The sequence below is a fragment of the Schistocerca nitens genome, chromosome 5 (genome assembly GCF_023898315.1).
Source record: "Schistocerca nitens isolate TAMUIC-IGC-003100 chromosome 5, iqSchNite1.1, whole genome shotgun sequence".
Classification (NCBI taxonomy): domain Eukaryota; kingdom Metazoa; phylum Arthropoda; class Insecta; order Orthoptera; family Acrididae; genus Schistocerca; species Schistocerca nitens.
In genome coordinates, this window is record NC_064618.1 from 148,074,366 (window position 1) to 148,102,101 (window position 27,736).

Here is a 27,736-nt window from a genome sequence, read left to right on the forward strand (position 1 = left end):
TCAAAACAACTGACACTCAGTGTCAGCTGATGGTGCCTTTATCCAATCTGCATTGCTTCCATCTACTACCTGTGAAACTGCTCTCTTCCTGCTTAGGGTACCAGCATTTGTGTGTTTGACTGCTGGTTTATGGATTATTTCATAATCAAACACTTAATTTTAATGCCCATCTCATTAATTGATTTGATGGATCTTTGAACCATAATAACCATTTTAAAGATACGTGGTCTGTAATCACTTTGAATTTCCGACTATACAAATAGCAGCAAAAAATAATGGATTCCGTAAATAACTTGTAATGCTTCTTTTTCAGTTGTCGAATGGTTTCAGCCTCATTCAGCTGCCTGGTGGCAAACATGATCAGATTTTCTATCTCATCAACATTCTGATTTAAAATACAACCAAAGTCACTGCTGGAGGCACCACACGAATGTATGAATTCCTGTTCAAAATCAGGGAATATTAATAGCAGATCTGATATTAATATCTCCGTGAGTTTCTCAAATGCTTGTTGATACTGTATTGCTCACTGAAAACTAATACATTTTCATACCAGCTTAGTTAATAGCTGTGTAATTTCACTGAATCCCTTCATGAACTTCCAATAGTATTTGCAGAATCCGATAAATGACTGTAATTGTTTAGTAGTTTGTGGATTTAAGTCAAGGATCCACCTTCACTCCATCTTGACTGATAATATGTCTCAGATAACTTCCTCGTGTCTCAGCAAAATGGCATTTCTCCACACTAAGTGTAAGATGTGCTACCCTCAATCTGCTAAATACTTACCCAGATATTGAACATGATCGTCTGTAGTTCTTGAATACACAATTATATTGTCAAGACATACCATACATACTTATGGTTTTGATCCATTAAGTGACATTGACACAGACAGCAAACTGTAATGATACTGGTTCAAATAAAATAACAAGAAAAATTATCAAAACACTATATTTAATCACTACTGCCTGGTAGCAGTTAAGAATAGTAAGCTGCAATACATAACTGTTAACAGTAAAACATAGGCCATAATTCAAAATTCAAATTGCAATATCACTATCTGCATTTCATGAAAGCAAGAAGAACCTAAAGGGACAAAGTTAAGAACTCCTTTGGAATTGTAATACTGTAATTCACATTTTTTAATGTAAAAAAAATGCGCTGCCTTCAGTTCACTAATTGTATTGTAATTCTTCTAAGCATGAAACAAAACCAACAAAAAAAACTGTAGAAATAGTAACTTTAAAGAAATCCTATGTAACATTTTCATTCGAGGATATTCTAATGAAATACACAACTCTTCCACATATTGTCAATAATGCATCTAGCTATTACTGTCAAGTTTACTCAGTAAACATAAAATTTTATCGAGTTTCTGATTCTGCCTTCTGTCTAGTTCTTCTAATTTTTCCTCAACTTTTGATAATATTCTTTTCTCTATGACATCACATTGTTCACTGATGTACAATTTCAAGTCTTCTGTAATGGTGTCACAAGACTGGTGTTGCACAGCAACATCACTACAGTTCAGTTCAGCACACTCACTACTAGCAGCAGGGGGATTTTCTTTCTGTCGGATATTGAATGATGGCAGAATATCTGTAAGGCACCTTGTCACATTTTTTGCTTGTGCTCCTATCTGATTGTACTGTGATAGACACTCAACTTCAAACATTTTGAGCAAATTCTGTGCATTTGGTGGCCTCTTTTGGGATTTATTCTGATCCCAGCAGGAACCATAAAGTTGCAATAACTTTTTATACTTTTCGGCCTTTTCAGACAACTGATGTCCAGATTCTTTCAAAATGTTATTCACATTTTGAAAATTAATTGTATTTTGTGGGGTAAGATTTGTACAGTTCTCTGCAAAAATGTGTATTCCAAACAACCACATCTGCTCCTTGTCCTTCGTGCGGGCAAACTGTGAATCAAGCAAAAATGAACTGTGAAATGATTGTGTTCACAACAAATAACAACACAGCAATTAAAAAATTTAGTTATACCTGAAATAATAAAAAAAGGTAGCTTAAATTATTCCCACAACTTTAAAAATACTTTTATCAATAACATAATGCAACAAAAAATATAACTATACTGAAAAATAAAATGATATTGTAATGTGTTTTTTGTACAAATCTCTAAATGTGATGCGAATTACCTCACACAGAAGCTACACTGCTATAATTACTGTCAAACTTGGTGAAAAATAACAACAAACTAAAGTATATTAATGGGACTACAATAAAATTTACAGTATTCCATGTATCTTAAAAAAGAAGAAGAAGAAAAAGAAAAAGAAGAAGAAGAAGGAGGAGGAGGAGGAGGAGGAGGAGATTGAGATGAAGGGAGTATCACATTTATGTAATTAACTATTTCTTCTATGATTTGTCTACCAGCTTGTATTTTAGCAAAGGACAAGTACATATCTCACCAATGCTGAAATTCTATGTTCGGCATCCTGCTATTAGATAATGTTGCATACCGGTATCAGTTCTTAAACTGCTAACATTTTGCTCCACAAAGAACACCTATTATATTTTACATGAAAATAGTACTAATCGTACAGAACTAAATATCTGTTTATCGCTACTTTCACTTACAATCTAATTACTGTAAGTACAATATCCTTTACTTACATAACAGTGTCAAGTGAATAAGTGTATGGACATTTTGAGCTGTTCCTGTGAGAACTTTTGGCACTCAGAGCAAATTATTTCATAGAATATACATCACACGCTTAAATAAATCATTTAATTATATTGAACAACATGGCAGTTTCCAAAAACTGGAAGGAATACTGAGTTTGGGATGCCTGTTTTACAACACACTAATTCTGTTTTGATTACATGTACTGAGTGTTAACAATCAGGTACTAGCATATGTGTATATAGTATTCTCGCAACCAATTTGTCTTATTCTTGCAGCTGTCACTCCAATGCTTACAGGTTTCTTCTTTTATTCCTACTGCCCTTTTCCAACTTCCAGTACAACTGCACTTTCTTTTCTGTTATCTGAATGTGATTCCCCCTCCTGCCCCTTAAATCTACTGCTACAATTCCTCCTAATTCTTATAACCACGTGAGTGTACTTTCTGAGCCATTACATTCCACTTGTCAATCATCACATTAGCATAACTGAAACTACTATATATAGTGATTTCTTCATTTCATAACCTAGAAACGTGTTTTTTTTAACACTAACTATGAACAAACTAGATGAGTGTCTTCTTTGTTTAAAAGATTTAGATACTGAGGGTAGAATAGATGTACTGTGCCTGTCTGAAAATCATCTAGTGACAGACACAGGAAAGGTAAATGTAAGTGGTATAATCTATTCAGCACATGAGAGTAGAGACAGTATAGAAAGAGGAGGAGTTGCCATATATGTTAAAATGTATCAAAATGTGAAAAATACAGAAACTAAAAATTTTATATAGAGTAACATATAGATGCATGTGCCTGTGAGCTTACACTAAATAGTGGTACTTTTCTAATTGTAGCCATACGTAAATGCCAACTGGGAAATTATCAGCTATTTCCAAAAAAGTTGGTTTTTTGTTGCGATATCCGCCAAACAGAGGAAAGAAAATTACAGTATTGTTTGTGGGGATTTCAATGTAGATTTTCTGAAAGAGCCTGACAGAAAGCATGACCTTGAAGTATTACTGGGTCCTTTTAATTTGACATCAGTTACTGATTTTCCTAATCAGGTAGTACAGGAGAGCTGCACACAGATAGTGTTTTTATAGCCCAAAATAAATTTAATCAAATAAAACATTTTCCTGCCAAGAATGGTCTTTTTCATCATGATGCACAGCTAGTTACAGTATATAACACAGCTCCTTACAGTAATGCATAACAGTTCGTCTAAAATAGTGTGTTCAATTAACGATTTAACAGTTGCAAATTTTAGGGAAAGCTTGCAACAGTTAGGCTGGGATGAGCTGCATAGCAACCTTGATGTTAACTTAAAATTTAACCTGTTTCATGATACCTTTGTGAGTATATTTCAAAACAGTTTCCATAAGAAAACAACGAAACATAATTGTAAGAAACCATACAAAATGCAATGTCTTAATAAAGGGATAAAAATATCTTGTAAACAGAAATGGGAAATGTACCTTATAGCTAGGAGGAGTAATGATCCAAAAAGAGTCAAACATTATAAAAATTTGTTATTGAGAAGTCCAGAAGTACGTGCACTATATCTGAGATTATCACCTCTGATAATAAAATTAAAACAATCTGGAATATTGTTAAAAGGGAAAGAGGGCAACCGAGTGCACAGGAAGACTGTATTTCTATCAAGCTCGATTAAAAGTTTGCTAACAAAATGTCAGGACTAGAAACTATTTTTAGTAATCATTTTGTAAGTGTTGTAGAGAAAATAAGATCCAGCTATTCATTAGAAATTGCAAGGCTGTGTATGGAAGAAGCAATACCTGTGCAATTTGATGAAATTGAAATTCAACCCACTGTTCCTACTGAAATTAGAAAAATAACAAATTCACTCAAAAATAAAAGTTAACATGGACATGATAGCATTTCCAACAGCGTGTTAAAATATTGTTCTTAGCAGGTAAGTTGGATTCTCAGCCACATATGTAATAACTCACTGAAACAGGTCATTTTTCCAGATAGACTGAAATATGCTAGTGTTAAACGATTGCATAAAAAAGGAGACAGGTCTGATGCTAACTATACCACCCAATCTCACTTCTGACAGCTTCTTCAACAAATAATTTATTCAAGAGCAGCCTCACATATTTGTAAAAATTAAGTGCTAACAAAGTGTCAATTTGGTATTCAGAAAGGCTTTTCCACAGAAAATTCTATATATATTTCACTGATCAAACACTAAAGGCTCTGAATAACTGAACATCACCCTTTAGGATTTTTTGTGATCTCTCAAAGGCTTTTGACTGTGGAATTCTTTTAAATAAGCTGAAGTATTCTGGTATGAGTGGGACAGTGCACAAATGGTTTAATTCATATTTAAGTGGAAGAATTCAGAAGGCTGAAGTTAACAGTATAGAGAGTCTGCAAAAATCAGCAATCCTAACTGTGGAGATATCAAGAATAGTGTCCCAAATGGTTCAGTCTTGGGTCCCCTATTATTCTTAATATATATTAATGACTTCCACTCTATATTCATGACGAAGCAAAGCTAGTTTTTTAGCTGATGATACAAGTATAGTAATCACACCCCACAAGGAAGAATTAGCTGAGGAATTTGCAAATAATGTGTTTCAGAAATTTATTAAGTGGTCTCTGCAAATAGACTCTCACTAAATTTTGAGAAAACACGGTATATACAGTTCCATACTATAAATAGCATAACACCATTGATAAACATAGATTTGAACATAACTCTGTTGCTAAGGTAGAAAATTCAAAATTTCTGGGTTTGTGCATTGATGAGACATTTAATTGGAAGAAACACATTGATGATCTGCAGAAACATTTAGGTTCTGCTACTTATGCTATTAGAGTTATTGAAAATTTTGTGATAAACATATCTGGCATCATATTTTGTGATAATTCATCATTAAGAGAAAAGCTTGAAATCAAAATAATAGCTGGAGCCCACCCAAGGTCAACTTGCACACATTTATTTAAGGATCTCGGAATATTCACAGTACCTTCACAATACATATATTCACTTATAAAATTTGTTGTTAATAAACCATCCAAATCCAAAAATAATAGCAAAAAGCATAGTTACAACACTAGAAGAAAGGATGATCTTCAGAATTCCTGGTTAAATCTGAGTTTGGCACAGAAAGAGGTGAATTATGCTGCCACAAAAATCTTTGGTCATTTGCCAAATAGCATTAAAAGTCTGACAGTCAACCAGCATTCAAAAACAATTAAAAGAATTTCTGAATGCCAACTACTCCTACTCAACAGATAAATTTTTAAATATGAAATAGTATTTAAGAAAAAAAGGTTATATTGTGAAAAGAAAACTTATGTTAGACTGACACATTCCACATCATTACACAATATCGTATTCATGATCTATGGAACAAGTATTAATGTAATGTAACACTGACATGTTAATGATTTGTGTGCTCAATGACTGTTTAGTTCCCCACTATCAGTGACAGTTCAGAACTACATCTTTTATTTATTTATTTATTTATTATTTATTTATATACTCGTTCCATAGATCTGTACATGTGAGCAAGTCACTCAGATGTGGAACGTGTCAATGTACATAATAAAATACATAGAATAAAGACATTGTTATAATATTAATAACAGTGCACAAAAGTCATACTTATTAGCTTAAAAACTAGTCAACATAAATGTGAAGATAGCAGTTTCATATTTAGGGCATTATTGCATCTATTTTAACCTTGAACAGTAATCAAAACTTCCCACTTTGGGTTTAAAAGTGACCCAAAAATGGAAATAAGAAAAACAGGAATTTTTACATTAGGGCATTATTACATTAGTTTAACAGTAAACAGTGTCAAAAAATTTAAAAACATCTTTCCAATCTGGGTTTTACTTATTTCTCTGAAAGAATTCCTCTAGTGAATAAAGTGAGGTCTCAAGTAAATAATTTTTCAAGCTACGTTTAAATACTGATGTACTACTCCTTATACTTTTGATGCTGTTGGGTAGGGAATTGAAAATTTTTGTTCCAGTGTACTTTACCCCTTTCTGAATAAGTGTCAAGTTCTTTAACTCACAGTGGAAATCCTCTTTTCTTTAATTCCTATGCAAGTGTGTACTCCTGTCGCCACACGGTGAATAGATTTTCTATCTGTCCAGTTAAATTCTTTTTTATAAATTGATTATTTTTATTGATAGGCAATTGCCAAGATGTTTACAATTCAATTGCCTAACATGAAGATTCATAAAATGAAGGATATTCTTTCCTATATTTTATTATAAATATCATTATTATTCACTACTTGTCAGTGTCACTACTGTGATGATGGTGATGGTGATTGTTAACACAACTTCTTAGCTGTAAGGGTTTCATCAATGACCTAATCTGGGTACATGTCTATGTGCACCCTCCACTAGTATATGAACATATAGTTCACTTATAACTTCTAAAAAATTTTATTGCTTCACTACAAGTTTTTAAAATAAAAAAGCATGGAAAATACAAGGTTATCCATAAGTACCTCTGTTTCAGTAGATGACTGCATGAAAACTACAAGATACACAGAAAAATTACACATATCAATGGGTAGAGCATCTTTCCAAGTTTTTATAGTTATTAAGCACACCACTAGGGAGTAGGCTTATCAGAACACAGTATATAACTGAGAAATGTGTGCATCTTGTGTTCATGAATTCACTAAATGTGAGTCATTTGATGGTTCAGCAACAATTTCATGCCCAGTATCAGATAAAAGCTCCAACAGACAGAACAATTTATCAGTGGTACATGTTTCATGAGTATAGCTACTTATGTAGTGCAAAGAATACAGGCCACCCAGTCAATCACCAGAGATCGTGGCGTCATTCATCAGGAGTCCAAAGAAGTTGACAACATGTGTGAGCACAGGGCGACAGACACTGCAGTCAACCTTCTGGCACAATCCAGCAAACATCCATATGTACAACCATAACAGCTCAGGACAATGAGCTTTGTTCTATCATAATTGCTGCTACTGGAGGAAGATAATTTTCCACAGAAGTTGTTTTTCAGTGACAAATTCATGTTTCATGTGTCTGGAAAGGTGAATCATCATGCTGTGCTTGTCGGGGACATAGAACATTCACATGATAGTGTGAAACACATTCATGAGTATTCTACAGTTAACGTATTTTGAATAATTTTTTCTTCAAAAGTTTATGGGTCTCTTTCTTTGTGTATAAAAATGTGAATGCTTTAGTGTACCTTGACATGCAGCAGCAATGCCTTATGCCACAGTTACAGCAAGACAGTTAAGACTTCATTTCGCACAATGACAATGCTCCACCACACTTTCTCTTTGATTTACTTTTCGTGGTTGGGGTTCACCGTTGTGTATTTTTTTTTAATACATCACTGTCTTCCACAAATCTGTGATTACCATAATGCCAAATTGCCTCAGCATTGGACTGGACATGGTTCCCATGCTGCCATGCTGCAATGTGTGTGGAAAGAGATTGACTACCATACAGACATTTGCCGGGTCACAAATGGTGCCCACATTCAACACCTGTAAATAAGTTAAAAATTTGGCGAGTTGCTCTATTCACTGACATGTGTGTTTACTCTACATCTTGAAGATTTTGTGCAGTGGTATTCTGAAACACTGTATTTCACTGAAGTTCTTTAAATCAACATTTTTCCATATAAAGAATCAGCTTTTACACTACTAAATGAACCATTAGGTTGTGATACCTGAAGTTAAAAATGATAAAGCACTAAATACACAAAAAAGGAAAATAACTTACCTTAATTGTACACTCCTGAGAGGGTTGAGGAAGCTTCACTTCTATCACAAAGACAACTAAATCTTGACATTCATCAAAAAAGTCACCATGACTTGTTAAAATATACTCCCCACAATTTCCATAAATTTCCACAATTCTTGCCTGCAAACAACAAACAAATTCATTCACTAAATTGTGTAGCTCTTCAGATTTCACAGAATTGGCTATTATGAATTTAATGTTCAAATTCATGAGGCATAATCTACAGTTTATAAGCTGTACTTTTCTCCACACCTTATTTTTAATCCGGTATTCAGTAATTTCTTTCTTTTCAACCAACTGCAAGGGTTGTCAACTGTCAGTGGAATTGGGAAGATTTAAGAATACAAGTCACATACCTGCTGTATGATAAAACTGGACCAATAAAAAATCAAATCAAAAAATACCTTTCAATAAATATTACAATTTTATTTTATTTCCTTTTCTGAGTCACAGCCTGATGCATGCCTTCATAGCTGACACCACTAACAGGTTGCTTGCATCCTAGGGGGTGAATGCATGTACTGTGTAGTGTTGCGTTAGTTTTGTTGCCGATAACGAGAGAATGAAATATATAACAAAAGCTTAAAAACTGCTATGAAAGTTGTGTGTGTATGGATGTTACTGCTCTACTGCTGCAGGTACTGTTAGACACCGAGGAATTTGCAGGAGTGAGCCAGACAAACAATAACAGCAAATTCTTGAGAAGTTCAGTAAGTGATGCAATGTTAATGAGATCTGCAACTGACAGACTGCAGTGGTGAGGTCACTCTTGCTAGTGTGTAGCTATCCATCCTTAATGATACTCTGCACATACCTTCACAATTGGCTGTGAGATGGCTCCTACAACTCAACTCGCTCAAATATCAATCACAATGTTATACCCATCAAAGCATAATACACGATTTTCTATTTTGCCCAGTGAGTGAAAAGTATGGGACACATGAATGTATAAGCGGTGTGTATCCTGTTACACTCATCAGCAATTGAATATAAATACATATTTATTGCTACCTTTATTCTGTAATGGTGCCCTGTGGATGTCGATATAAAACTCTTGTAGAATTTCATACTTGTTACTGCCTACTTTCTCCACTTCTGTCAATATTTGAATAGACTTAAGTGTCACACTGAATGATTTTTAACTGAATTTCGTTATGAATCTTCACGCGTTGCTAAATTTGCACACTTTCATGGAAGGTTAGCAACAGTAATCCAGTATGACTGGTCTGAACGTTGACACAGACCGTTTCGCGTCCGAATGAGCATAATATTTTGCTAATTCGTAATGATCTGGGGTACTAAAACAGTTATGTTATCTCGATAAGCTAAAATTCATGTTTATTAGTACATTTCATATTAATTAGCGTTTCCTCTTTCATTTATATCTTATAATTAGGTGTTGTGGTTAACACACCAATCAACATTAATATAGTCTTATACCTGATTGAAAAAAGTCTGACAAATTTCGCATAGTTTTTCAATTTCATGCCTGTGCATAGTATGTTGGTATCACTTCGTCGCCTTGCCTGTTATGCTGTGTAGCAGACTTTAAGGCTGTGCGGATCAGCATAACGAAAAGGCGAAGGGGTCTCGCTCGTTTTGTCCATAACTGTACATTTGTAGCAGGTCTGCTACCATCTCTACACTTAGGTGAAAATTCACATATTTTTATCATGATATTTTAAGTTCAGAATCAGGAGTTGTGCTCCTCGACCCACTTATTTGTTTATGTGTCTGTCCCAACAGTTCCAAGATGCGCCTCTGTAAGTCAAAACTGGAAATACCAATGACTGAAACTTTCTCTAATATCCCACCACTCTGTGGTGGCAGTAGTATCTGTGTGACAGATAAATCTACTTTCAGGTGCTGTGACTGTAGGGGTTGCAGCAAACAGGCCACATTGGCTCACTCTGGGAAATAAATATACTTCCCAGTGGCTGTATTCAAAGTTCATATCTTGCTACAGAAGCTTAGTATACTGATTCTCAAATATAATTGTAACCATACAATCTGAACATTGATTTTTAACTGGAATTCCAATTGCTTGGTTTCCACATGCCATGTACTTTGTGGCAGTAGCTTGTCTAGCTTGTATCAAGCCACAACACAAAACTTTCCTTTTTAAAAATTGGTGCTATGTTTTAAGAACTCAATTTAATTCACCAAAAGTACTCTAGGCAATTTTTACACTTAATTTTTTTCTGAATGTTCAGTCATCTTCAACTGTCATTAATATAAAACTTATCTTCTGGTTCTGTCACTTCACAGTTAATTTATACTGTTTAATTACAGTGTGTTGATTATGTATAATATTGGTCATACAGAACAGTCCCCATTTTTAACAAATGGTTCTGGTGCCCTGTATCTTTCCTTGTGGACAGCTAAATATTTCAAATTTTCATGTAGGATGCATCTGTTCACTATTTTTTTAACTAATTACCTGACCTGATAGGATCGTTTCTTCACAACAATGGACAACTTTTTGTTTCGTTGGTTCAGTCATGTTTTACAGCATACTCTGCAACATAATATCATGTGTTGCGGGTATACACCCTCTGCCTATGCCCACTTGTCTTATCTATGCAGTTACATTAAATTGTCAAAAATTGATAATTGTCGTTGTTAAAAATTTATTTGGACAGAGACAAACAGACCAGTGGATCATATAGCACAGCCCTTTGTTTTGAACTTAACAAAAGAACTTTATGAATTTTCAACTAAGTGTAGAGGCAGTGTGACAACTTTAGTGGTCAATACTGTACTAGTAGTGTAAAACTGTAATTCATTTCAATTCATCAACAACTGATCCATTCAGCCACAAGAATTTCAAACAGATTTGTTAACATGTTGGGTTTTATCATTCAGAAACATGGACAAGCCATATCAAGTGCCCTAGGGTCCTAGGTCAACACTCTTATACCCCAGCAATAACAATGCATTTTCCATAATATGTACTACCTGCAGGAGTGTGGGGGGTATTTCATGACTATCACGGAAAAAAATCATTAATTGTTCTTAACTTTTACAGGCAACATACTTTTTAAATATGCACTGAGGAGTAAGCAGCGTCCAGAGCCTGAAAATATCTTTTACAACAATCTTAGCAATATCAATGCATTTTTGGTAATGTGTACCACCATGGGCCAGTACTTTATAACATAAAAAAATTTTTAAAAATACAAATTTCATTAACTGCCATTGACCTTTATTCACAACATACTTTATGAAGATATGTTTATGTGTAAGAACGATCCTGAACCAGGAAACGCGAATATGACATTTGTTGTGAAAAGTCACTTCCACTACTAAGGCAAATTTGTGTTAAATTTTACAGAAGAATTTAAAACAGTCATGAATCTAGTAGGAGAAATCACTAACAATAATATTTTTTCCCCAAATTTTAAAATATAAGGTACAGGGCTAGACTACAATATTCTGAAAAGGTGGGAATAAAGTACCCTCTCTTGGTACTGCAAGGGTTAATTTTATTCAAATCTGTACAGAATGTACTGATGGGACCTGCACAAACTTCTGCCAACATTCAGCTTCATCTGTAACGTTGTGTACAATCTTGAGCCATTTTCACAAGGGCCACTTCCTATGGAACTGGAAATGTACAAACAAATCATCAAGTTTGTCAAGCCATTCCTCTTGATCTGAAAGAGTACATATCTTGTTCCCAGTGTCTTTCATTCAGTACCTATTTCTTGTTGTAATTTGGAAAATTTTGTGATGAGAATTTTGCAGCATGTTTGACGAGATGTTGCTTTCTGATAATCATTTATTTTATTTGTGAATTCTGTGCAAAAAAGTTGCCAGGATGCTCTCATTAGACCAGAAGGAATGGCTGGGAAAATTTGATAATTGTTTTCCACCCATTTCCAGGTCTGAAAAAGTGACCCTTCCAAAACAGCTCTGTAGTTGAGTCGCCGTAAGTTGATCCATGACTGTTGCAGTGGCCTGGGTGCAGCAGCTTCCCACACCTACCTCAACCAATTACACAACATATTTTGTGAACATCTGCAGGACAATGCACAATCTCATCACAGTACTGTAGCCAGCTACTGTTTTCACATTCAGCTGTCAGCGCTTCACAGTTCAAAGCTGGCAACAGCACTGCCAGCTGTCAAGGATCTTCTTACATGTCAAATACAGTATTTACACCATGTTACAGATGGAGCTGAAAGTTGGCAGAAGCCCCACACCACTCACTTACAAACATTCTGTACAACATCCAATAAAAATGTAGGTAGTTGAGACAACAGCATCTTCCACACCGTATCACTTTAGACAAATGACCCACTCGAAGAGCCTTGGATTTAGTGAATTCTGGTGTGGAAATTACAGAGCATTTGACTTTCTACAGCTTAGACATTCTGGTAAAAGTTCATCGTTGAGAAAAATGTAGTAGCATTTTTGCATCCCAAAACAAACACCAGTTATGGAGAGAGGAAAACAAATAATAATAATAATTTATTTTAAAAAACAAAAAAGAGCACAAATAAATTAGTTTGTGCAGAACCCCCTACTCATCTTGTACACATTCTTATCTAATCAGCTGCAGACTGCTTACTCATTAACATACAGAAGATAATTGGGAAAATCTACCAACATTTTCATATTTATGCTGCACACGTTGAGAAACGAAAACTCATTCCTGAATGTTAATGAAAGAAAACTGAGAATAGCAAATAAAAAGCAGAAATTCTGAACCTGGTTTTCAAATGTTCATTTACAAATGAAAACACAGGGGTTTATCCAGACTTGACTCACACACCACTGCAAAGGTGAGTGATATAAATTTTAGTGTCAGTGGTGTTGAGAAACAGCAGAAGTCGCAAAAACTGAACAAAGCTCCACAGCCCAATGGAATCCGTATCAGATTCTATGCCCAATTTGCAACTAAGTTAGACCCTTTTTTATGTATAATCTTTCATAGATCCATTGGGGGAAAAAAGACACGCCCAGTATGTGACGAAGCAAGCTGGGATATTTTTACTTCCCCTCTTGTTTTTCCATCTGCCTCCTTAAAATTCATTTTTTCATGTCTGACTAATTACCATTAAAAGACGTGAGTATAATCTGCATTTTCATAAAAAAGAAATGTTGGCATTCAGTTTTAAAGAATATAACACCAGATCTAATTTTATGCTTAGTTTTGTGTATGTCATCAATTTCCTAATTTATTTTGACTGTCCCTAGTTAATACTTTTGTTAAAGGGTGAAATCAGTAATTGTTTCATAACTTAAATTCCATTATTGGCCTACAAACAAATATAAATTCTGTACTAATTATAAACATTTGGAGGAACAACTACTAGTATTCTTAAAGGATCTATTCGGCTCTATTCAAAACCATGTTAGCAAAGCCAGCCCTTAACAAATTCCAAAGTAATTACCAGTTTTTTTTTTTTTCAAAATTATTGTTTGCGTAACTATATCAATTAATTTCATGATTCAAACAAATAATTCAGCTTAATTAGAGTAAAAGAAACTGTTAGAAAGAAGGAAGTTCTCAATGTATTCAGTTAATTGAATGAGCTGAGTTTAAATTGTAATTTCTGTAAATTAAACATCAAACAATGTGTAGTTTCAGTGCCTATTATTGTGAGGATATGTAAGGACTCAATTTTTGGTCCCGAAACAGTCAGTCCATGGCCAAATTTCAGGCAAGAAAACTGCGTTGGTTAGAGCAACTACAATGCATCAGCTTAGTCGTGATATAAGTGTTACGCCAATAGGCCATGTATTAAAGCAATGAAAGTGTCTGGTCAACTTATTTGAAAGACTGTGAAATGTGTGGTTAGGTTTATAGTGCTCGTCGATGTTCAACAGTAAACTATTGTAGCTGTATGTTGATGTTTGTCTGTAAACTATTAATGAGGCTTATTGAAAGTTAAGCAATAGTGCACTGGCCATATAACTGTGTATTATTTGGGGGTTGTGAACAGTGAAAGTAAAGAACTGTGAAAAGCAAGTGTGCACCTGTTAGCTACATCATTTAAAGTAGTCAATGTTGTACTTCCACCCCCCATTTTTCAGCCAGTGTAGTAACACAGTAAGTCGACACCAAGGAGAATCAATGAGGAAATGAAGCAGGTGAACATCACAAGTAGTTGGAAGAAAGCACAGGCCACAACAGTCTACAAGAATGGCAACAGAAGTGATCCACAAAATTACCACCCTATATCCTTGACATCCATTTGTTGTAGAATATATATATGCTGGTTGGCACGGAGGAGGTCATTCTCTTCACAAAATGCAAAAATATCATATCCCTGCACTACATTATCAACAAGACAAAACTGGAATCAGTCAACTCATACAAATACGTAGGAATAACACTTTGTTGAGATATGATACAGTACAATCACATAGGCTCAGTTATAGGTAAAGCAGGTTGTAGACTTCAGTTTATTGGTAGAATACTAAAGAAATGCAATCAGTCTACAAAGGAGGTTGCTTACAAATCACTGTTGCGACCAATCCTAGAATATTGCTCAAATGTGTCGGACCTGTAACAAACAGAAATAATAGGGGATGCTGAACATATACAGAGAGGCAAAGCATGAATGGTCACAGGTTTGTTTGGTCCATGGGAGAATCTTACAGATGAACTGGCAGACACTTGATTATAGACGCAAACTGTCCTGAGAAGGCCTACTAACAAAGTTTCAAGAGCAAGATCTAAATGATGATTCTAGGAATATACTACAGTATGCTAAATATTGCTCCCGTAGAGACTGTGAGGACAAGATTAGAGTAATTACAGCACAAAAGCATTTAAACACTCATTCTTTGCACACTCCATATGTGAATGGAGCAGGAAAAAGCCCTAATAACTGGTACAACTAGATGGACACACTGCCACACATTTCATGGTGGTCCCAGAGTATGGATGTAGATGCAGGAAAGAGAATCCAGAAGATGGCAGACAGGTGAATCACTTAAGTATCAAGTCATGTTGATTTCTGATCTTTAGATACATTCTCTTTCTTTATACTTTTAAGTCATTCTATGTACTTGATCTTGCATCATTTCCAAAATGCAGAGGTAGTTTATCTATTTGTCACATCCTACAAGCCCCACGCTGTCAGAGACTCCACAACCACATTGCCCAGTTTTTTGAAAGGCGCCTACCCCATTAGCAGTTTTGAACTGAAAATAATAATATGGTTTAGAATTATGTGTGGGTGACTGTGTACTATATTTAAAGTATTGGACATAATAGCTCACTGATACAAAAATAGTGAGCACTTTTTCATGTCTGTTGTCAACATTCAACATAATTTTATTTATTAAACAGCATTTTGCATTATTCATAGGCATTAAGCTGTGGTCTGTCTGTGAATGTGACTTATATGTTAGGATACATTTATTAATAAAATTCTGGCTTCAGTTAAGTTAGAAAATAAAAATACTGTGATTGAAGATGGAATTATTATTAACAAATGTATCCCTAACCTAGCATTTTATATATTATGTATTGGAACAAGAGATTTTTTTTTTTTTTAGATGTTCTGTTCCAAAGTGGTCTTTCATGCACTATTATAAACATTTTTCCTGGTTTATGAAGAAGCACTTTATTATTCATAAAATGAACAAACATTTGAGATTTGTGACAGCACTAACACAGATACCTGTAATGTTAGCAAAAATTGCGGTTTCCTTCAGCGTTTGCAAAAGCACACCGTAAGTAATACAGTGCTCAATATTTGCAGTATGGTTACAATGTGACCATTTGATTTTTTTTTTTTTTTTCTAGCACAAGAGCCAAAAATGAATCTTTCACTTTTTGCAAGTGGTCACTTTTACAAATTATAGCAACTGAGCACTGTTTCAGACTTTCAAATGTATTTGTCTCACATTTTTTCCAAATGTATTTTGTGTGTCCTAGAACTGTTTCTTTCCATTTGATTGGTGTTGTTTCATGAGGCACATTATGTTCTCCTTCTATCATGTTATTCCATATTTACTGGACAATGTCTAAGGATTTGTTGAGAGAAACTAGAGGCAAAAAAATGTGTCATTAATAATTCCAGCCAGACAAGGACGTGCCCTAGTGCGGTCTTATTGGTATTGGAAACAAAAACTTCACAAAAAGAATGTTAGCTTAGCCAAGTGTTTTCTTCAGTCTGAATAGGATGATATCTGCAATATGGTCTTATAAGGCATGAGGATGTGCATAAGTGAAAGCCATTGTGTCTTCCATGCAAGCCTGTGTCACCAACTCAGTCAATGCTGCCAAATAAACTTAAAGAGATTTGGAAAGTAATACTTTTTATTTAGTGCCAAAACAACGGATATACTTTGAGTGGAGTCAGTAAAAGGTATTTCCATTTCTAGCAAAGTGCTGCATGTTTCATGTGTGTCATAACACCATATATTTGCAAAGTTCTATGGAATACACCAGTTACTAACAAAATAATAATAATAAAAAAAGACAAGATCAGAAAGAATCTGCTATAAGATCTGACTTTATTCAATGACTTGTTTCTACAACTTTATCATCATCTAGGTGCAGGTAACTGAATAATGTTGGCTAACTATGGAAATCATTATTGCCATTTTGAACCAGGAATCAAAAAACATTATGAGCATTTGGATATGTACCTGTTTAATTAGCACAGTGTATGATATCGATGAACTTTGCAATAAAAAGTTCATCTTAAAAAAAATCAGTAAAGTTTCAAGATGAACTTGTTTACTGTGGTATTTACCAACTTTACATAACAAGCCAGTTATATAACTGCATATCCAAAACTTTATAATTTTCAATTATTCATGTCACATACTGCAGCTTCCTGGAAGTCATGTCTTACTTTTTCATATATTCAGAAGCTCCTGAGCACCACCTACACAAAAATATGAAAATAACAATCATATATTTGATATCCAGTATAGTTACGTCAATATGACAAGTGCCATTACTTTGTAATGTCATTTCATAAGTCATATCTGTTTATAAAAATTGGGTCACTGATGTATATACATTTTCGATGGTCAATACCTGTGACACAAAGAAAGCATGTGCTTGTGCAGCAACATGTGGTCAGGCATTGTCATGCTGAAGAATGGCGTTGAGGTGTTGTGTAGAAAGGGTATGGCTAAAAGTCGCAAGAACACTGGTCACTGTGTCCTGGACATGCACCTGCTGTGATTTGTGGTTGTACCAAATAGCACCCCCACAATAAGGCCTTGAGTTGGCACAGTATGTCTTGTGCAAATGCAGTCACTGTGATGCCACTCTTCCTGTCTGCGGTGAACCAAAATGCAGCCATCATTTTCAAACAAACAGAACCTGGATTCATCCGAAAACACTACCTGATACCATTTCTGTCCCCAGTGATATTATTCCATACACCACTGCTGTCTAGTATGTTTCTGCACATTCGTCAAAGGTAGGCAGAGAAGTGGACGACGCTCAATAGCCATATCGTAATAAATGGTGACAGATTGTCACTCCTGATAGGGTTCAATGCGTTCCACTGTTGCACCAGAGCTGAGGAGGACACAGATCTATCCTGAAATGCCATTTGGATGAGATATTGATCTTCTCAGGTAGGGAGGGGGGGGGGGGGGGGTCTGGGTGGTGCAGCCTTCCACAAACCCATTGCACTGCTGAAATATTTCATCACACATGAGGAGTGATATTCCAGATGGAGGCATCACATTCTCTCATGCCAATAATGCGCCCTCTTTCAAAGTCACTGATTTAACGGTATGGTTTGCGCATACATCAGTGAGGCATCCTGCACATCTGCTCAACTCACACTGATCCTTTACCTTCAGGTTATAGCAACAACAAAACCCACATATACATTCACCAGTAGTTGTTGTTACACTGCATATCAATGTTGACTTAGAACCCATGGGCTGACATGGTTCAAATGCTAATCATTTCTGCAGAACATATTAATGTACACATCCTGTGAACGTGAATGTCCTATCTCTAGTCATTTAAGGTGTTCCGTTTTTTTCTAAAAATGAGTATATTTTTAATAGAACAAAAAAATGATGATTATGATGATGATGATGGTGATGATGATGCAAGTGTGAGAACATTGGGAGAAATGGACTGAAGAAACTCGGGCAATGGCTTCAGACGGTGGGACATACCCAGTTGCTTTGTGTCACCACCTTAGTGCACTTGGGTCATCTAAACAATAATGTGTACATCAGAAACTCAACTGCTTCTACTATTTCATACTTAGAAAAAATAATTTTCAGAACTTTAGAACCACAGAATCAATGAGAGGTTGAAAGAGTTATTAAACAAACACAAAATGTGATATAGTGTAGTGTCAGAAATGTAGAAAAAGAGACAAAGAGCAAATATAATATGGATAATCATCCGTTGTCAACCATAATCATTAGCTGAATTCTGAAAGTTTTTGTATCAATTGCACATGGAAATAACTGTGTTACATTAGAACTTTACTTTAAGACAAACTTACTTACCTCTGAAACAATAACAAATGATCTTATTTTTAGTTTCTCTGGTCTCAGTTCCAGAATGCAGGGCTGTAAGTCATCTTTAGCTGAGAGATGCACGCAAGTCTCTAAGCTTACAACACTTTCCAGATCCTTCCTGCAAACATGATTCACAACATTGACACAATGGCTAGTTTCATCTCTCTCTCACATTCTTAAAATTCTGTTGTGAATGTACTTATTTTAGCCTTTAGTTTACTGAAAATTTGATGCATTTCAAAAATCATGTTCAAGCAGTTAATTTTATTTAAAGAAAATAATCACTGCCTCCATCAGGTGCAATATCGACATTTAAATCTGAGTAATGTGACAGGAGTTAGAATGAACTACAAATGGACTATTATGTCTCAGTTTTTGTTTGTTATTTAATTATGGTTTACCTATGTTTCATAGTTCCTGAGGGAACTGTAACAATCAGTTTCCATAAATGTCCACAATTGCAACTTAAAGGGCACATCAAGGTGATTAAACACACAAAAAATATTGCATTATATGCTAAATCACACTTCTTTATGAAGTTTATAACAAGAGAGCCCATTTATATAATCATAATATAAACCAACAAAAACAAAAAGTCAGAACTGCATTCAACAACTCTTTGAATGCTAATATTTTAAAAATTGGATTGGAAACATACAAGATGGTGGTTCTGGTAGTATATAGGACCCTCATTTTAAAACTTGCTATGCAATTTTAGAGGTGGTGCTAATAAGAATTAGTGGGAAGTGATTTTATACAGATATTTCAACACCAGTTTCATCTTGAAGAGCTCTGATAGAGGGCACCTTGAGTTATTGATACCCAGCATGGTGTAATTGCCACAGTAACATTCCCAACAAGAATAAGACAACATGCAAATATGATTGATAATTTATTTCTAAATACAACTGTCTTTCATAAAACAGATGTGAGCTGCGTAATAAATGGTCTACACGACCGTGAAGGTCTAATACCAACAATAAAGTATCTCCATAAATCATGTTCAACTGAGAATGGAAAATTAAAATTTCCCAAAACTGTAAATGCTTGCACTATTGAAGGAGAATTTGCAGGGTGAAAAATGGGAAGTAAATTATAGAACCCACATCAGATGTGATTAAATTATTTCCAAAAATATGTATACTACACAATGATGCCAGTTTGGCTCTGCAATGGACCAAAGATAAATACAAATGGAGATATAGTGTATTTAACATTTAGGATTGAGGAATCTTATGCCAGGAAGAATTCACAAAAAGCCATTTGGCAAATTCTTCAGTATCATCAAAAACATAAAAACCATGTACTATGCACAACAAATTCAAAATTCCAACAACGAAGAAAAGGCAATTTGGAGTGTGATTAGGCATGAAAGAAATAAACTATCTAAGGCAAATACTCAACCCACTGACACCAGTTTTCGTGAGAGAGAGAGAGGGAGAGAGAGAGAGAGAGAGAGAGAGAGAGAGTTCATATCCAGTCACTGACCACCAAATTAAGTGAATTCTTCATAATAGAAGCTCAAAATAAAGGGATGAAAAAATGAACTATTAAAGTAAATCCACTGCACTTAGGTATAATTTTTATCTTAACACCATATTGATCTAACTAGATGAGTTTTGTCTGCCTCAACTTTTTATAAAAGGGTGCTACAACTGCATAATTAAGTCAGGAAATAAATATGCCTTTAGTCATTGACTGTTTGCAATGCTAGCTGACAGTGGAAGATTTTGCAATACTGTCGATTAGAGCCAATTATTCATTACAGTGCACTCTCCAAGTTGCACACATATCTACAACTATAACTGCATGTCTCATGTGGTGTGTGCAGGAGAGAACACTGTAAGTGAATGAGCGGGTCTGTTACACTTTCTTATTTACTTAACAAATCCATAATAAAATACATTTTCTCTAAATCATCTGCAAAACCTACTTAATAATGATCTCAGGAGGATGAACTGTACTCAAGGATGTGTAGAACAAGGATTTTATAAGCTACTTTCTTTTGTAGGTGAGTTACAATTCCTTAGAATTCTTTCAGTGAATTTTATGACATCCAGACTATTTATGTCATTACTTTAGCACAACTTTGCAACCTGAAGATGTTCTAAGAACGAAATTGGTCACCACACAACAAATGTGTAATAATACAGCTAAGATGATGTTCATTAATAATTAAAATAATTGTTAACTAATTAAACATGTATGTCTTTCTGTAGTTTTGTGTGTAATATGTTATGCGTGATTAACCTGATACCCTACTGACCACCACTGCACTAACTGTCAATCCTTTGCAGGTCTTCCCATATCGAGCTACAATTTTCTGGCATTGTGACCTTCCCTCACACAAAAGCATCATCTATGAACAGTTCTCAGATAGCTTCCAACATTATCCATCAGATAAGTAACACATATTGTTCTTTAACTCAGTGTCAGAGTACAGCAATTTCTACATTGACATCTGATGATTTCTCCCTACTAACATCTGTATACCAAGTTTGCATCCATAGCTACATTTGTATCTGATGGCTTTTTGCTATTAAGATCAACACGTCAAGTTCTATCTGTTAGGAAATCCTCAATGTTATCACAAATGTGCTCCAACATTCTGTAATCTTGTATTTTGTGTACTACGTGGCAGTGTTTTAACTGTATGAAACGCATTCCTGAAGTCAAGTCTTACACCGCTGTGAGGTGCCTTCTGAATCTCACCGATATAAAGACTGAGCCATATTTTGCAGAATCCCTGTTCATGGAATCCATGTTGATTGCAACACTCATCTCTGCCCAAACTCTTTGCCTTTAAATATGTCTGCTTGTGTCTGTATATGTGTGGATGGATATGTGTGTGTGTGTGCGCGCGCGAGTGTATACCTGTCCTTTTTTCCCCCTAAGGTAAGTCTCTCCACTCCCGGGATTGGAATGACTCCTTACCCTCTCGTTTAAAACCCACATCCTTTCGTCTTTCCCTCTCCTTCCCTCTTTCCTGACGAAGCAACCATTGGTTGCGAAAGCTTGAAATTTTGTGTGTGTGTGTGTTTGTGTGTTTTTTTATTGTGTCTATCTACCAGCGCTTTCCCGTTTGGTAAGTCATGGAATCTTTGTTTTTATATATTTCCCACGTGGAATGTTTCCCTCTATATATAGAAAGGTCTCCAAAGTGCTAGGCCATGGGCCACAGGGAAACTGTTTGCATGGCTATCGGCCACACTATTTTGACCCCCCCTCCCCTCCCTTTCTCTGCTCCCTCCACTGTTTACAGAAACCATCGCACATCCACTGGAGCTTTCAGTTCGCTCAGCAGCCATTAGTAATGGAACTCCCATTAGTCACTACCACCAGGTGTGAAGTTCACACAGTTATTACGTTTTTGAGTGTGAAAGGTGTTAAACCAATTGACAGTCATTAAGAGTTGATGGAAGTGTATAGAGTCATGTATGGATGTCAAAAAGTCCTCAAGTGGTGTAGAGTGTTTTCGGGTGGTCACACTGAAATTCACAATGAGATAAGAAGACCGATACCACCAATTCCTGAACAGACAATCGTAAAGCTCCAAAAAATTGTGCAACCAGCACAGCAGATCACTCTCGATGAACTCTGTAATGTTGTTCCTGATGTTTCTCAAAGCACCATTCATTGCACTTTTACTGAAGTGTTGAAATTTTGGAAGGTGTGCACAAGATGGTTCCAAGAATTTTGATAGACCACAAGTGGCAACATGCTGAAACTTGACACCAACTTCTTCCATGTTATGCAGATGAAATGGGCAGCCTGTTGGATTCAACAGTCATGGGCAACGAAACCTGAGCTTTCCACTTCACACCTGAGACCAAACAACAATCACGTGATTGGCAGCATTCTGATTCACTCAAGCTAAGAAAATTGAAAAGGACACAGTATACCTCTAAAGTCATGGCAATTGTATTTTGGGACCAAAATGGGATATTGTTGATTGACTTCATGGTTCTCGGGACAACAATAAATGCCAACAAGTATTGTTGAATTAAAAAAAAAAAAAACTCAGATGGGCAATTTAGAACAGAAGAAGAGGAATATTGAGCAATGGCATAAGCTTCTCCACGACAATGCTCACGCAGACATTGCCTGCCAAACCATAGATCTTCTGCAACTGTTTGGATGGGACACCACCAAGACCAACCCCATAGTTCAGACTTTGTGCCCAGTGACTACCACTTGTTTCCCAAGTTGAAGGAACACTTGGCTGTTGTTCCTGAGGTTTCTTCAATGATGATGACGAGGTGAAAGATGAGGCCCAATGCTTCTTCAATAGCTTGATGGCTGACTAGTATGACATGAACATAAAACAACTGCTACAGTGTTTACAAAAATGCATCAATTGAAATGGCGATCACAAGGAAAAACAGAAAATTTTCAAGCTTCAAAACCATGTACAATTTATTGTAAATAATTGTTTCTTTATATTTAATTTTAGACCTCACTTTTGGTATCATAAAAAAAGCTTGGCAGCCAGAGATTGTGGTTGTGTGTGTGGGAGTTGCGTCTGCTTGAGTGTATGTATGTTTTCTGTTCTGATGAAGGCCTGTTTGGCCAAAAGCTTTGTTTGACAGTCTTTTTGTTGTGTCTATCTGTGACTCAGCATCTCCGCTATATGGTGAGTAGCAACTATCCTTTTCATGATATTGTAAAATGTTATAAATTTACCATGTGGTGCTGAATATGTTTTTTGTGCTGTTGTGAATTGTAACATGACAATAATGCGGCACATACAAATAAATAGCAGCATAACACCAAGTCAATGATGATCACGACATTTAAAAGTGATCAAATCGAGAACTAGTTGAATGCAAGTCTCTTTTTGAACATTACTATTTCTGTCAAGTTCCAGAATAAGGACCTCTGTTACCAGAATGGCATGTATTTTATGGCCACAGGCATACTACGCCAACAAGTGACACTGAGAAACCAGTATTCATGGGAAATGAACTATCTCAGTTATTGGTGACAATAGCTGCTATAAAACTTTGAACGTAAATTACATACACAACATTCAGAGGTAACTGATGCTGTATCTATCTTCGGTTTCTGTGCTACTTCTGCATTAACTGAGCAAAGTGATTATGTATTGTGCCTGGAGAAGCGCATAAATCAATTATTTCTATATGGGTGTCCCCTTGCAGTAAATTTATACAGGCACTAAATGCATTCCACTGCACATTCCTGCAAGCTTAAACATTCAAGCTATAACAACAAACGAAGATAGCACTTTTCAAAACTTCAGTGAAGCATATATTTCAGTGAATACTGTAGTTGTGACAAGTTAAAACTATGAGCAACACCAGGACTTGAGCCTATATTCCCATCTTCATTGCAGCTGCTTCTCTTTATTAAATAAAATACACTCATAGCATATATCTGAAGGTTTTGCTTCATGTAGCAGGTGCAAAATATGATAATTAATGAACAATTAACCTCCTCCCCAATTATTTATTGCTTTCGACCTCTCGTGTGTGTACGTATAAAATCTAATAATATTCTGTGACATATATACACAGACTGAAGAGACAAATAAAACTTTTTACCAAGGACAGGATTCGAAGCCAGATCTCCTGCTCCCTACGCAGATGCTCTAACCCCTATAACACCCTGGCAGAGTGGCTTTGCACAACTGCACGGACAACACTAACAAGCCTTCCTCCTCGATCCAAATTCCTGTCAGGCCTCAGCTCACCTGGTATACCTCCTAAACTGGAACAACTCTGCACAGGCTCTCCAACAGTACTGGAATAGCATCCTGGCATTGAATTAAATGGGGGATCCTGCCTGAAGTCCAGACGGGTCAATGGAAGCGTCCGATTCCACCCGTCGGCTTTGACCTGTGACATAAGGCTGTTGTGTTGTGTGATGTCACGATGCCGCGGAGTTTATTTTGTGAGAGTGGTGTGTTTCTAGGTGTTGTTTTGATGTGAGCCGTGGTGCTCTCTGGTGGTGTGTTTATGGGTAGTGAGTTACGTGGCGTATAGGGTTCATTTGCGTGGTAGCATTGCACGTGTGTGGTATCGGTGGTGACTGTGCTTTCAGCGGAATATTTTTTGATGAGTTAACATTTTGGTTTTGTTATGTCAATTATCTCATTCTGGAAACATTATTGTAGTTTTTTTCTGTTTGTCATGTGTGAATTTTGGTAAATTGCTTTGTCTATGTCTTTGGTAGGGTTGGATATGACTGACACGGTCAACAGCTTTCGGTTGTCGGCAATGATGGGGGACAGCGCATCGTCCCTCATCAAATTTCTTTAACTATTTGGTTCAAAATGGTTCAAATGGCTCTGAGCATTATGGGACATAACATCTCAGGTTATCAGTCCCCTAAAACTTATAACTACTTAAACCTAACTAACCTAAGGACATCACACACATCCATGCCCAAGGCAGGATTCGAACCTGCGACGTAGCGGTTGCGTGGTTCCAGACTGAAGTGCCTAGAACCGCTTGGCCATCAGCGGCCGGCTGAACTATTCGGATTTTTGGATGAAGTCGTGAAGTGTTCAGTGTGTCATGAAGAAATGAGACTTACTAAAGTTCCGGCATCTCGATTGGGGACAGCTATATGTAGAAATGTCGTAAGGATAACAGGGCAAGGGAAGTGTTTGATTCCAATTTTATTGGTTTGTTGTGTTTTTTGAGGTAGCTGTGATTGGAGACATGGTTGTAGTTTTGGGTTTTATGATTTGGTATCAGTAGTTTCTGTTCACTTATACAGATTAAGGGAAGTGTTCAATTTGAATGTGTTCTTGCTGTGGGTGTTCTGGTATCGGGAGTTGCTGTTGAGCTATATAGGTCAAGGGAAGTGTTCTATTCCAGTGGAATTTGGGGAGTGTTGTGTTGTCGGTTTTGTCATTTTGTGTGGTTTGGTAATGGTGATGTGTGTCTAAATTTATTTATATTTACTTTGTCCCCACCCAAAAACCACCAATTTTCCACGTTTGTCCCGTTAGTTTCATTAGATTTTTTGTGGAACGTGCATATGTTGGTTTTTCAATGTATTTTCGAGTTTGTGGTCATGTTTACGTAATGACGTCATAGGCGCCATATTGGAGTCGTAGTGTATGGTCGTTTCCGCTGTATTTATGACGTCATGGGTCAAAGCAGACGGGTGGAATCGGATGCTTCTGTATTTCCGTCCAGACATAGCTGCTTTAATCAGATGAAACAACATTGTTCCAGAGACCTATTCATGTCTAAGGCATCTATGATGTATATACGCAGGCTGAAGAGATGAATGAAAGTTTGCACCAAGCCCAGGATTCTAACCTCGTTCTCAGATGGGAGGCATGCTACAATGTCCGTGCAGTTGGGCATATCCACTGGTTCCTTAGTGGTTAGCACATCTGCCTAGTGAGCAGGAGACCTAGGCTCGAATCCTGGCCTGGGTACAAATTTTCAGTCTGCATACATACATCATAGATGCTTGAGACTTGAAAAAATCTCTGGAACCATATAGTTTCCTGTCATAATGTTAATTTCAAATACTGAACAGTATACATCCTGCCCCGCCACTAAGATATAAAGAAACAAATATGTTTTGATAAATGCCAGGTCAGTTCCTTCAACTAGATTCCAATTGGCCATTATACATGGTGCTACATTCACCTGTCTCTGTATACAACTTACGTTTTCCTTGTATTAAGTTAACACACCCTCAACTATTGTAAAGTGGTCTTTGGACGAATACGTTAAACTACTAGTCTACCTAAAGCTAATATAAATTAGTAAGTATTAATTTTTTTCCGAGTAGGCTCACAATAATAGCAGTACTCGTTTGTACAGCATGCAACATAAAAGCTGGTATATTGACAAATCGAAGAGTATTCTATTACAGAGAATGACAGTTAAAAATGATCGTCTAGAAATGAAGGGCAGCGGAGATAATTCTGTGCGAGATATGTGGCCGTGAAACTCACAGCTTTTCTGGTGACGCTTCGGTGGTGAAGCTAATTGCATCATTTAGCTGTCTCTCGTTAACAACATTCCAAGAACACGTTACATCGGACAGTAGTAGTTTCGAATTTTCCTCCGACATTTTTACACGTTTCTTTGTCAACCTGCAAGTAAATAAATCAATATATCAACTGGGAACATTACGTCATTTAATCATCTCCCTCATTCACTGAAAGGTTTTACCGTACGTCTTTCAAGAACTAACTCAGAAGCTGAAACGGTGTTAACAGCATCCGACAGGCGCCGCTGATATTTCACAACGCTTGTCATCACAACGCCAGTCAAGACAACACATCTTCAAAACACATATTTGTGTTTTTACGAGGATATAATTGACTGGCCTTTTGACATTTCTGCATCACTTCTCAATCGTACACAAAGCAAAGCCTCTGAAAGTGAAAGCTATGCAACGGCGAATGGTATATCTGTCACAGATTCTTCAGAATGTGTTGGGTCGATTCGTGGCAAGTCTGGATACAGAAATATTGAATATTTTTTGAACGTTCTCAGCTCCATAATGAGGACGAAATATTGTATTCTGATCTCTGATAGCAACACCACCTAGAGTGATGTTGCTGATACCCCTGTTTTCAGCTGCGTTGACGCAAGAAACTTAGGGTACAGAAATTGACGCGATTGATTTTCGTAAATATTCAAATATTTTGTGAATATGTATTTCATGCTTGGCGAACCACTACGTTCTGTAATTGTTTGGAACAATTTATACTTGTTTAAGGATTTTATTTCGACTGCAGCATAAAAGAGCCTTCACTTAATAACATACTGTACCTCTGATACTGAAACTGTAATACCTTAAGTTTAGCGTAGCGAATTCAGTAAGCTTATATTACA

At 36.2% G+C, this 27,736-nt stretch overlaps 1 protein-coding gene across 3 annotated transcripts; it reads right to left on the reverse strand.

Moving 5' to 3' along the window:
* Positions 1 to 1,022: 1,022 nt before the first annotated feature.
* On the reverse strand, positions 1,023 to 27,260 carry LOC126259471 (uncharacterized). Of its 3 annotated transcripts, none has more exons than XM_049956301.1 (5): positions 27,090 to 27,260; positions 26,848 to 26,988; positions 18,894 to 19,023; positions 8,412 to 8,552; positions 1,023 to 1,924 (listed from the first exon to the last, which is right to left on the reverse strand). In XM_049956301.1, exons 1-5 carry the CDS (start codon positions 27,152 to 27,154, stop codon positions 1,328 to 1,330), a joined length of 1,074 nt encoding a protein of 357 aa, XP_049812258.1. In that variant the 5' UTR covers positions 27,155 to 27,260; the 3' UTR covers positions 1,023 to 1,327. The 3 variants fall into 3 exon arrangements, with proteins under 3 accessions (XP_049812258.1, XP_049812260.1, XP_049812259.1); XM_049956303.1 differs by having other exon boundaries at positions 27,068 to 27,231; XM_049956302.1 differs by having other exon boundaries at positions 1,025 to 1,924; positions 27,073 to 27,231.
* Positions 27,261 to 27,736: the final 476 nt, after the last annotated feature.